The sequence below is a fragment of the Heterodontus francisci genome, chromosome 39 (genome assembly GCF_036365525.1).
Source record: "Heterodontus francisci isolate sHetFra1 chromosome 39, sHetFra1.hap1, whole genome shotgun sequence".
Lineage (NCBI taxonomy): Eukaryota > Metazoa > Chordata > Chondrichthyes > Heterodontiformes > Heterodontidae > Heterodontus > Heterodontus francisci.
This window is the reverse complement of record NC_090409.1, coordinates 36444140-36456896: the sequence shown is the minus strand read 5'-3', so window position 1 is coordinate 36456896 and position 12757 is coordinate 36444140. Positions and strand designations below refer to the sequence as shown.

The window sequence follows — 12757 nt, the reverse complement described above, 5'->3', positions numbered from 1 at the left end:
TATTCCCCCAACCAACAGAGATTATCTAGTCATTGTCACACTGCTGTTTGTGGGATATTGGCTGCCTCGTTCCGACATTATAGCAGTGACTACACTTCAAAAGTACCTCATTGGCTGTAAAGTGCTCGAGGTCACGAAAGGCGCTATACAAATGCAAGTCTTTCATTTCTATCTCAACTCCTGTCACCTGGTTACGAACTACTTGATTTAAGGTGGTTTTGAAGACTTTCATTCATCTTGGATGGATTACCCCGAAGTTTGCTCCTTTTGATAGGAAGCACACACAGCTCTCTGAATGGAGTCTGGACAATGCACTGATCTGACCTTGTCTGCTTCCCCCACTTGCCTGTGTGAGGGGGGGGTTGCCGATGAGTTATCATACCTGCCCAGATGAGCACGATGCTGATTATCGCTGAGGGTCTTGTCCTTCTTACATCCATGTGTTAATGAGCAGTCGAGAGATGGTGAAATCACGTTGAATTAGATTCCCCATTTGTCCCCATCCAGTCTGCTTTCTACGCTGGCAATTCCTGTGAATATCACAAGGCAATGATCAGCAGGATATTCTTTCAAAGTTTCAGGAGAGCTGCCGGAGAGGATTGGCACAGAGAGGCCAATGGCTTGCAGAACGCCGGGAGGGGGGCTTTTCACCGGGGACTGGCTGATCTGGAGGTGGGTGGGGGGGGAGGCGGTGGAGAGAGAGATAGAGAGGGGAGAGAGAGAGACAGGGAGGGAAAGAGGCAGAGAGAGAGAGAGAGAGGGGAGAGAGAATATGATATAGGAAGAGAGGGGGAGAGAGTGAGGAGAGGAAGAGAGGGGGATTGAGAGAGAGGAGAACATGAGAGACAGAGAGAGGGAGAGAGAAGAAGACGGGGGAAAGAGAGAGATAGGAGAGGAAGAGAAAACAGAGAGTAAGAAATCTGTGAAGTAGTCAAACAGAAGATAATGGTGCCCAGTGCTCATATGAGTTTATTTAACCAGTTTCTCTTATGCACAGACCTTTAGTGTAAACTTCAGCACAAACTGGTTAAAAACTCCCGTGAGCTGGGAGTGCACGTGGGAAATCAGTACCCTCTAAGACGCTAACAGTCGAATTTGAATCAGCCCTAACCCAGTGCAGTTTAGTCCCTGCGAGATTTTAACACTGACAGTCTCCTTCTCGATTGCACCGGGAGTTTATTAACTGGCACTTAAAAACGGTCTTTCGGATGAGACATTAAACCGAGGCTCCCGTCTGCCCTCTCCGGTGGGTGTAAAAGATCCCACGGCCGCTATTTGAAAGAAGAGCGGTGGGGGGGGGGGGTGGGGGGGGGCGAGGGGGAGTTCTCCCCGGTGTCCTGGGGACAATATTTATCCCTCAAGCAACATCACTAAAAAAAAAACCAGATGAACCGGGCACACCGCATTCCCACTCCAAGGTAAAAATGGGGGCTTTAGTGTGGGCAAGGACCTCCACCTGTCCAGCGCACTGAGCCACTTTGGAAATCTTTGTACTCACTTCTCCTTCAGTCCGGTGACCCTCGTCTGCTGTTATTCTTGGTCGAAATAATCAGAGGGTGGGAGACCCTCAAAAGGCAACATTCTCTAAGTGCAAGGAAATTATTCCTGAACTGAGGCAAGCACAGGAGCATCTACCACTGGCTTTCCAAGCTGCTCATTTATTATCAGACCAGTTATATATTCACTGAGAACTAACTGATACTGAAAGGGTGAGTACTTAAAGGAAAGTGAAACCGAAAGCAGCATGGTCCAGGCTGATTCCAGGAGATGGGTTTGGTTGACAGGAAATCAGCAAAACAAACAAAAAAACAGGGATTTTAGTCACTCAGTTCCTTGGGGCTAGGATGGAAGAGGCTGTTAAGTCAAAGGGGGAGATATTGGGCAGAGAGTGAGAGAGCAGGAGGTGATTAATAGCCTGGCCAAAGAGGTGGGTTTTTGAGAGAGTCTTTAAGACGGAAAATGGGGGACAGGGGAATAGGGAGGAATTTCATAGTCCGGGGCTGCCCATCTTGGGGTTAAGGGAGGGGGTTGTAGAAGGTGATGGAATGAGACAAACAGAGGTTTTATTGGGAGTGTTTGAGGTTGCAATCCTCGTGCAGTCTCCCTCTCACCCTCGCCCCCTCCCACTCTCTCTATCTCACTCACCCTCTCACTCTCCCCATCTCTATAATCCATTCTTTATTCCCCTCTCTATCTATTGCACTCTCTCTCACTCCCTCCCTCACCCCTCTCTCTGCCCGCTTCGCTCGTACCTCCTCACCTTCTTTCCCCCTCTCTCTCCAAATCTCCACCTCACTCCTTTATCTCTTGCTGTCTCAGTTCTCCTCTCCCGCTCTCTTTCTCCACCGCGCTCCCCTCTCTCTTTTCTCTTTCTCTCTGTCTCACACCTTCCCTCCCACTTTCCCCCTCTCTCTCCCTCTCTGCCACCCCCACTCCCTCTCCCTTTCTCCGCCTCTCCATTTCTCTCGTGTCTCATCCTCTCTCTCTTTCCCCCTCTCTCTCACTCCCTCCTGCTCTCCTTATCCCTCTACCTCTCTCCCTGCCCTTTCTCTCTTCCACTTTTTGTCTCTCACTCTCTTTTTCTCCCATGCTCTCTGTCTCTCTCCTCTCCTCTCTCTACCCTCTCTCTCTCTACCTCTCGCTTCTCTCTTTCTCTCTCTCTCCCACTCTCCCCCTCTCTGCCTCTCCAGTTTGCTCATCTCTCACTCCCTCTCTCTCACCCCCGCACTCTCTCTCTTCCTCTCCTTCTGTCTCTCATCCCCCCTCTCTCTCTCTCTCTCTCTCACTCCCTTTCTCTCTTTCACCTGCAGTCTCTATATGTTCCCATGACTCTGCCCCTCTCCCTATCTCAATGTCTGAATGTGCCTGTTTTCACTGCAGTCTGGTCACACCCAGCAGGACACATAGATCAAAGTCAAAAGGAAACTGAAACTTTATTTTTATTCATTCATGGGATGTGGGCATCGCTGGCTAGGCCCGGCATTTATTGCCCATCCCTAAATCTCCTTGAGAAGGTGGTGGTGAGCTGCCTTCTTGAACCGCTGCAGTCCATGTGGGGTAGGTACACCCACAGTGCTGTTAGGAAGGGAGTTCCAGGATTTTGACCCAGCGACAGTGAAGGAACGGTGATATAGTTCCAAGTCAGGATGGTGTGTGACTTGGAGGGGAACTTGCAGGTGGTGTTCCCATGCGTAACCTCCTCCAGCCCCTACAACCCTCCCTATCTGCAACCTCCTCCAGCCCGTACAACCCTCCCTATCTCTGTAACCTCCTCCAGCCCGTACAACCCTCCCTATCTCTGCAACCTCCTCCAGCCCCTACAACCCTGCCTATCTCTGTAACCTCCTCCAGCCCCTACAGCCCTCCCTATCCCTGTAACCTCCTCCAGCCCCTACAGCCCTCCCTATTCCTGTAACCTCCTCCAGCCCCTACAGCCCTCCCTATCCCTGTAACCTCCTCCAGCACCTACAACCCTCCCTATCTGCAACCTCCTCCAGCCCCTACAACCCTCCCTATCTCTGTAACCTCCTCCAGCCCCTATAACCCACCCTATCTCTGTAACCTCCTCCAGCCCCTACAACCCTCCGAAATCTCTGCACTCCCTCCAATTCCGGCCTCTTGCCCATCCCCCGATTCCCATCGCTCCACCATTGGCGGCCGTGCCTTCAGCTGCCTGGGGCCCTAAGCTCTGGAATTCCCTCCCTAAACCTCTCCGCCTCTCTCTCTCTCCTCCTTTAAGACGCTCCTTAAAAACCGACCTCTTTGACCGAGCTTTTGTTCGCCGGTCCCTAATATCACCTGACGTGGCTCGGGGGGGGGGGTCAAATGTTTCTTCGATGACACTACTGTGAAGTGCCTTGGGATGTTTTGTTGCATTAAAGGCACTACATAAATGCAACTTGCTGTTGTTATGTTTGATCTCCTGAGTGCCCTGGGGACTGGTCTCCAATTCCTAGAGACTCCCGGACAATCCTGGACGCCGTCCTTCCGGGATCTGGAGGAAGACGTTAGTCAGACCTTCTGGCATGTTGAGGTGGTGCGAGAATGCGAGGGGTCAGTATTGTAAAGAACGTTAATTTCCTGCAAGATCGTGCCCTTATCTTGTATCCTGTTCCTGTGCTGACTTTAACCTCACACCGTGCACACAATCCAGATAGATGCACCTCCGTGTTTATATTTACTGAACAATTGTCCAGTGATGCCCAGATAAGGTAAAGAGTTTGAGGAGCTTAATGCAGTGAGTCACGATCTGCGAGGCACTGGGCGAAAGCAGGTTCGATGGTAACTGGCGAAGGTAAACACTTGGAAGGGGAAAAAAAACCCCCCGCAGGGCGAAGGGGAAAGAGCGGATGGGGAGGGTGGGTGGGCACAGGCAGGATGGGCCGAATGGCCTCCTTCTGTGCAGTGTCAGCCTCCGACTCGATGAGGGACATCATCAAGTGCTTCTCATCCGAGTATTTTGCTGGCCATTGTGCAAAGAAAGGTAATAGTTCACATCCAGGCGCCATGCGTGTTGAGGTATGAAACACGCCTCACAGCTGCTCTCTGATTATCGCGACTACAAACCGCACCCCCTTCCTCCGCACCCGCAGTCTTGTGTTTTCCTGGGAAAGGCAGAAAGTCAGAAGGAAACCTCACATCACATGCCCAATGACAGTGATTATTACTCATTTTATATCTGCTAACCAGCGACATGATTAGTCACATCTGGAGTCCCGAGTGGGTAATGATTCATGTACTGGTTAGATACAGAGTAAATCTCCCTCTACACTGTCCCATCAAACACTCCCAGGACAGGTACAGTACTGGGTTAGATACAGAGTAAATCTCCCTCTACACTGTCCCATCAAACACTCCCAGGACAGGTACAGTACTGGTTAGATACAGAGTAAATCTCCCTCTACACTGTCCCATCAAACACTCCCAGGACAGGTACAGTACTGGTTAGATACAGAGTAAATCTCCCTCTACACTGTCCCATCAAACACTCCCAGGACAGGTACAGTACTGGTTAGATACAGAGTAAAGCTCCCTCTACACTGTCCCATCAAACACTCCCAGGACAGGTACAGTACTGGGTTAGATACAGAGTAAATCTCCCTCTACACTGTCCCATCAAACACTCCCAGGACAGGTACAGTACTGGTTAGATACAGAGTAAATCTCCCTCTACACTGTCCCATCAAACACTCCCAGGACAGGTACAGTACTGGTTAGATACAGAGTAAATCTCCCTCTACACTGTCCCATCAAACACTCCCAGGACAGGTACAGTACTGGTTAGATACAGAGTAAATCTCCCTCTACACTGTCCCATCAAACACTCCCAGGACAGGTACAGTACTGGTTAGATACAGAGTAAATCTCCCTCTACACTGTCCCATCAAACACTCCCAGGACAGGTACAGTACTGGTTAGATACAGAGTAAATCTCCCTCTACACTGTCCCATCAAACACTCCCAGGACAGGTACAGTACTGGGTCAGATACAGAGTAAAGCTCCCTCTACACTGTCCCATCAAACACTCCCAGGACAGGTACAGTACTGGGTTAGATACAGAGTAAATCTCCCTCTACACTGTCCCCATCAAACACTCCCAGGACAGGTACAGTACTGGGTTAGATACAGAGTAAATCTGCCTCGACACTGTCCCATCAAACACTACCTCCTCGTCCTCGCCCTCGTCAGCCGGCCGGACACGCCCTGGCGGGCCGCGTTGCCCTCTGGCGGCGAGGGGAAACCCCGATGGAGGTCTCTCTCCATGGGAGTCTTCCCCCTTTACATTGGGGACCTGGGGTGGAGGGTGCTGCACAGAGCAGTCCCGTGCAATAGGCTTTTAAGTAGGGTCACGGACTCCCAGGCCGCCTGTACTTTCTGCGGCCTGGACGAGTCCGTGTTCCACGTTTATACGGAGTGTGCGAGGTTGCAGCCCCTCTTTGAGTATCTGAAGGGGCTGCTCATCAAATTCTGGCTGCACTTCAGTCCCACGCTCCTGATCTTTGGGCACCCGGCGCGGAGGGGCTTGGGCCGGGAGGAGGATCTCCTCGTCGGTCTGCTCCTGGGCCTGGCCAAGGTGGCAATTCACAGCTCCAGGCTGCAGGCCGTCGGGGGGGTCCATCCTCCCCGATTGCCTGCCCCTCTTTCGCGGTTACGTTCGCGCCCGGGTGTCCCTGGAGAGGGAGCATGCGGTGTCCGCCGGTACGCTTGAGGCCTTTCGCGACCGGTGGGCACCGCAGGGACTGGAGTGCATTGTCGACGCCGAGAATGGCATTTTAATTTGAGTTTTTTGTTTATTTATCTGTTTTTAATAAAGTTATTTTAAAAATATGTATATAAAGGGGGCCTGAGGAATAAAGGCTCCCTCGATATGAAATATATAAAAGGGGTCTGGGGTATAAAGGCCACTTTCAAAGAAATAAAAAACGGGGTTTGATACAGAGTAAAGCTCCCTCTACACTGTCCCATCAAACACTCCCAGGACAGGTACAGAGTTACACCCACCCAACCATGACTACTGTGGCTTGCATTAAGGCAATGGCTGAGGTTGTCGCTCCATTGAACATTGTCACAGCCTCAAAGATGTATGGGAAGGCAGTGTTTTTCCTGAAGACCGAGTGGGTGGGGTGCCCCTGGCCCTGAGCAGGGATCTCTCCTGCCAGTGGACCCTCTGGAGGCCACTGCAGTGTGCGATTCTGTTAAACGTCCCACCTTTTATTCCCGATGAGCTCCTCCTCCCCCCCCCCCCCCCCGCACCAACTGGGGGAGGTGAGGTCGGGGATCACCCCGCTCGGTTTTCAGGAGAATAACCTCAGACATGTTTACCCCTTCCGCCGCCAGCTATTCATGCAGTTGGCGTGGGAGGAGGTCACGGAAGGCAATTCTGCTGTTCAGTTCCAGGGGACGGCCTACCCAGTCTTCTGGACCTCAGACACCGCTCAGGCGGTTCCAGAGGCTGTGGTTTTCACGGCCTCCGGCGGGGTAGTGAGTGCCTGTTCGGGTGGAAGGAAGGCGCAGAGGAAAAATAAACATCAAGAGGCGCGTCCCCTGGACACCATGACACAACCCGAGCCTGAGCTCAGCCCAAGGCCCGATCCCGGGGAACCCACCTGCCCCAGGGCTGGGCTCAGGCCCAGGGTAACCAGGCAAAAGGGGGTGCGGAGGTGGAGGACTCTGATGACATGGAGGTCTCTCAGCCTCTGCGCCCTAGTGTGAAAAAGATGAGAAGGCACCCCTCCATGGAGGTAACACAGGGCCCTGAGGTGCAGGGCCCATCTGCTGGAGGGGAGCTGTCTCCTGTTTCAGGTCCCCAGATTCCCCCTGCCAACTCCAACATGAAGGCTGTAAAGTCTGGGCAGGAGCTCCCTACCCCTCAGGATGGAGGGGAGGGAGAGACCCCTGTACATATGGCCCCTCCTGAAGGAGTAAGTGGATCCCTGCTTGTGGTGGGGCCTCCAATCTCCGCCTCCGGTCATGGCTCCGACTGGATTTCTGGATTCAGGAATTACCGCCTCCCCTGTGTCGTTCATCGGCCTGGGGACGGGGGTGGAGGGGGGTCCTGAACTGCTGGGGCCCATAGTCTCCAGTTCCATCTTAGAACCCAGAGAGGACTCCTCCGCCAGCGATCCTGGGGGAGAGATCGTGACGGAGGCGGGACCAGCTGGCGCGGCCGGGACGTCCGCCCCACAGTGTGTGGTGGGCGTGTCGGTCGCTGGCGGTGACGACCCGGAGGAGGACGGGGATTCGCTGTGGGGCACGGAGGACGACATTGATTCCATCGCCAGTGAGGTGGTGGAGTCCCTCGTGCCTCCCACCGAATCTCCTCTCATCCTCACAGTGGAACTCCGGGACTTCCTCGCGGCTTGCAGGGGTTGCCGCGATAAAGTTCAGCTGGCCCTCGGCTGGGGGTTGAGTCTGGCGCTGATCATTCAGTCCGTCCGTGCCGCCCTCAAGAAAGCGGGCAAGGGCGCGGACGTGAAACTGGTTGAGAGGCGCCGGTTTAATGCGTTCCTCAATGGGTTGCTGGGGGAGTGGAAGGCCAGGTGTACTTCCGCTCCCTGCTCACGGTGACGGGATCAAAGTACTTTTGACATGAAGATAACCATAGCCAGCCTCAACATCAACGGCAGCTGGGGGTCTCACCGCAGATTTCACAATCTCTCAGTCCTCAGGGAAGGGAGATACGCGGTGAGCTTTGGGACGGAGAATTGAAATGGTAGGCGACCGGGAGATCGGGGTCACGCTTGCAAACTGAATGGAGGTATCCGGCAAAGAGGACACCCAATCTGCGTTTGGTTTCCCCCTTACAGAGGTCAGTCTATCTACTATGTGAGCTGGGTCTACTCCCCAAACCTGGAGTTGGTCAGATTTGAAACAAAAAGGATTTAGATTTTTTTCTCATGATGTGAAGCCCCGAACCATAACATCCCTTTTATTCTTGTCCCCTTGACTGCTTTCTCATAACATTCTGATACCTCGTTGCTATTGGTTTTGTCCGCATTCGCACAGATTCCTGGACATATCAAATATGAGTCAGAGCGAAACGAAGTGGACTGGTTCCGGGGGATTTTCTAGTTTTTTGAGAACTTGAGCTAATTGAACTGGTGGAAACCCACGGACGGTTATGTGGAACTGATTGTGGTAGCATCGTGTGTATGTTACTGGTAATCTGAAGGCTTGGAGTAATAGTCCCCGATGATCCAGGAGTTCAAATCCCACAGGAGGCTACTGTGGAGGAGTTTGTCTACAAATCTTTGAAGGCAGGAGGACAGGATATGAAGGAAAAAAAAAACATTCGTTTAGCCCTGACTGGAAGGTCGTGTCTCGTTCTGGGTGTCAACAACTTGACGATGGATGTGAAGGCTTTGGAGAGGGTCCCGAAGAGATTTCCGGGAATGGTTCCTGGGATGAGGGGGTTACAGTTATGTGGAGAGACGGGAGAGGCTGGGGTGGTTCTCCTTGGAGCAGAGGAGGCTCGGAGGAGGTTTGATAGAGGTGCTCAAAATCAGGAAGGGTTCATCGAGGTTAAATGAAGAGAAACTGTTTCCAAGCTGGCTGAGGGATTGATCACTAGGATGGAACAGATTGAAGGTAAATGAGATAGAGACAGAAGGAAACGCTTTTTTACACAATGAGCAGTGAAGATTTGGAACACGAACACAAGAAATAGGAGCAGGAGTAGACCATTCGGCCCCTCGAGCCTGCTATCCCATTCAATACCATCATGGCTGATCTTGGGCTTCAATTCCACTTTCCTGCCCACTCCCCATATCCATTGATTCCCTGAGAGACCAAAAATCTCTCTATCCCAGCCTTAAATGTATTCAATGATGGAGAATCCACAACCCTCTGGGGTAGAGAATTCCAAAGATTCACAACCCTTTGAGTGAAGTAATTTCTCCTCATCTCAGTCCTGAATGATCGGCCCCTTATTCTGAGACTGTGTCTCCGTGTTTTAGATTCCCTGACCAACAGAAACAATGGCCAGAATTTTACGCCGCCCCAAAAACCCACCCTCGCCTGACCAGCGCACAACCGATTCCCCTGGTGAGGCAACTCAAACTTACCTTCAGTCCTGGCTCCTTGGTATCCTCCTCGGCCGGCTGGGCTGCAGTCCCAGCAGTGGCCACCGCTCCGGGTGGCGCTGCTGAGACTAAGAGCTGCCAGCCCGCTGATTGGCCGGCAGCTCACTGAGGCGGGACCTCCTCCCTCAAGTGGGTGGAAGTCCCGCCTCGGGCCAATTAAAGCCTGGGGATCTGTAAAATACGGGACGGATCCCCAGGCTGGGCGGAAGCGGGTTCGTCACCGACATTTACAATGGAGTCGGGCTCCCGTCCACCCACTGTAAAGATCCGGGCAATATCTCAGTTTCTACCCTATCAAGCCCCTTCAGAATCTTGTATGTCTCAATGAGATACCCTCTCAGTCTTCTAAACTCCAAAGAATATAGGCCCAAGTTACTCAGCCTCTCATCATAGGACAACCCCCTCATCCCAGGGACCAATTTAGTAAATCTTCACTGCACTGCCTCCAGTGCAAGTGTATCCTTTCTTAAACGTGGAGACCAAAACTGCACACGGTATTGCAGATGTGATCTCACCAAAGCCCTGTACAATTGTAAATAGACTTCCTTATGCCTGTACTCCAATCCCCTTGCAATAAAGGTCAACGTACCGTATGTAGAGCTTGATGAGTTCGAGATTCAATAGCCACCTTCAAAACACATTAGATAAATACTTGAAGGAGAAAAGAATTGTAGCAATGGGGGTAGGAGCAGGGGAGTGGGACTAACTGGATTGCACTTCAAGAGAGCCAGCACAGACTCGATGGGTCAAATAGCCTCCTACGGTGCTGTGTTATTCGATGCTTTTGCGAGCTGCAAAGCTGCACACACAGGGTACGGTGGTGTGGTGGCTATGATGCTGAGCCAGTAAGATCGAGGGTTGGGCTAATTATTCATTGAATATTAAAAACGATTAAGCTTTCAGTGCCAGTCTGACGCCAGTTACGTAGGTTGTACATCCCAAAGACTGGCCAATCGTATCAAACAACATGTCCCTTCGGCTGTTTGCAACAGGCAAAGTACTCACCGTACTCAACCAGCCAGTACTTGTAGAACTCAGAACACAATGTCTAACGTTAGATGTGATTCCTCGATTGGACATCACTTACTGAACAATCCCAAGTCTGTTAAGAATTACACTAACAACCAATTTAAGATCATCAGTCAGGCGCGCATTGTGCCTCACTTACACTTCCTAGAAGCTACATATATTCATACGCAGTGACCTGTCCTCTGCAGGTAAAAGTAACATGAACGGGCTTTGCACCTTTTTTTGAATTAAACAAAAGCGTGGGGGGACAGTAGTTCTCCAGTGCATTCTCCATGGCAACGTCCTGACCAATCAGAGTCAACTTGCCAACCAATCAGCACCCCCCACCTTTCTCATGCAGTATCAACTGTTGCTCCCATTGAAATTTGGCATTCTTGCGTATGTCCTGATGAGTGCAAGGCGCAATGCTTCTTTTTTTTTGGCAATACTCAAGTTCTGTACTGCCAAGCCACTAATTCAGTGAATGCCAGTTCAAAGCCCAGCAGGGTAGTCTGAGAGTTTGAGTTAAGTTCAAAGTTCAAGAAAACACCGGTGCTCGTTTGAAGTGCGCGCGAAGTTGTTGGATTGTCATACAAACCCAACTAGTTCACGAATGTCCACTTAGGGAGGAAATCCTCCCGTCTTAACCCAATCTGGGCCGATAGGTGACTCCATACCGATGCTCAGCATGGTTAACACTTAACTACCCCCTGAAATGGCTGAGAAAGGCACCCAGTTGTATCAAATCAGTGCCGGTGGTTCAAGAAGGTTAAATAGAACTGGTCGTTATAACACACGCTCCAACACAGCCCGCAGTCTGAGAATTTTACAGTGCTCTGTACGTAACCTGTAACAAAACAAAAAGCCAGCCAGCCTAATCCCTACATACTTGGTCTGTAGTTCTGTAGGTTTTGGAAATTCAAGTGTATATCCAATTCTGAAATGGGATGAGTGTTTCTGCCTCTATCACCCTTTCAGACAGTGAGTTCCAGATCCTCACCATCTCTGGGAGAAAACATTTTTACTCAACTCCCCTCTAATTCTTCCACCAATTATTTTAAATCTATACCAAGCCTCCTCTGTTCCAGAGAAAACAACCCCAGCCTGTCCAATCTTTCCTCAGAGCTAAAATCTCCAGTCCCGGCGCAGCATTATTAATCTCTCTAGTGCGATCACATCCTTCCTGTAATGTGGTGACTCGAACTGTACGCGGTCCTCTAGCTGTGTTCTATCTAGCATTTTATACAGTTCTGGCATAGCCTCCCTGCTCTTATACATCGACCAATAAAGGAAAGGATTCCGTATGCCTTCTTCACCACCTTATCTCCCTGTCCTGCTACCTTCGGGGATCTGTGGACATCTGAGGCCCCCCCCCCCACCCCCGCTCCTCGACACTTTCAGAATCCTACCATTTATTGTATATTCCCTTGCCTGGTTTGTCCCCAAATGCATCACCTCACGCCTCTCCGGATTGAATTCCATTTGCCACTTCTCTGCCCAGCTGACTAGTCCGGTGATATCTTCCTGCAGTCGACAGCTTTCTCCCTTGCCAATTTTCATATCATCTGCAAACTTCTTAATCATTCTCCCCTGACATTTTAGTCTTTCGGTCTAAACTCATTGATTCTACAGAATGAAGGAGAGACAGAGACAGACAGGAGACAAATAGATAGAACGAAGAGGAGATCGAATGAGATAGAGATCGGCAGGTGGATAAAGGTGGACGTAGAGGGAGGGAAGAGAGAGAATAGCAGAAGAGAACAGCAAGCAAACAGAGGGAAAGAGAATGACAGGTATAGAGAGAGAGAATGAGAGATGGGAAGAATGAGCAGGGGATAGAAAATAGCTTCTTGTCCTCCCCGTAAATCAGCTCCTCCAATTAAACAGATACAATTGCTGAATGATGCTTGTGTTCAGATCCCTCCAGGTCCTCGCCCCCACTATCCCTATCTCTGTAACTGCCTCCAGTCCCGCAACCCGCCAAGATATCGGCCCTCCTCCGCTTCGGGCCCTGGAGCCCCAATTTCTGTTGCTCCTCCATTGGCAGCCTGGGAGCCCTATGTTCTGCTGTCGTTGAAGCCTCGGAATGGGCTAAGCAACACATTGACAAGCCACAGGCCCCTCCGCCACCAACAACAACTTGCACTTACAGAGCACCTTTCACAAC

The 12757-nt window shown here is 51.2% G+C and overlaps 1 protein-coding gene across 7 annotated transcripts in view; it reads right to left on the bottom strand.

Moving 5' to 3' along the window:
* Window positions 1-12757, bottom strand: part of LOC137352728 (hepatic and glial cell adhesion molecule-like) — a 43754-nt gene that overhangs the window by 11303 nt on the left and 19694 nt on the right. For 6 of the 7 annotated variants that reach the window (XM_068018478.1, XM_068018477.1, XM_068018476.1 and 3 more), the window contains exon 2: window positions 383-530. In XM_068018478.1, coding sequence (XP_067874579.1) covers window positions 383-440 — 58 coding nt within the window. In that variant the 5' untranslated portion in view covers window positions 441-530. Of the gene's footprint in view, window positions 1-382; window positions 531-1498; window positions 1678-12757 lie in introns of those variants that run through there. The other variant, XM_068018480.1, reaches the window with a different exon arrangement.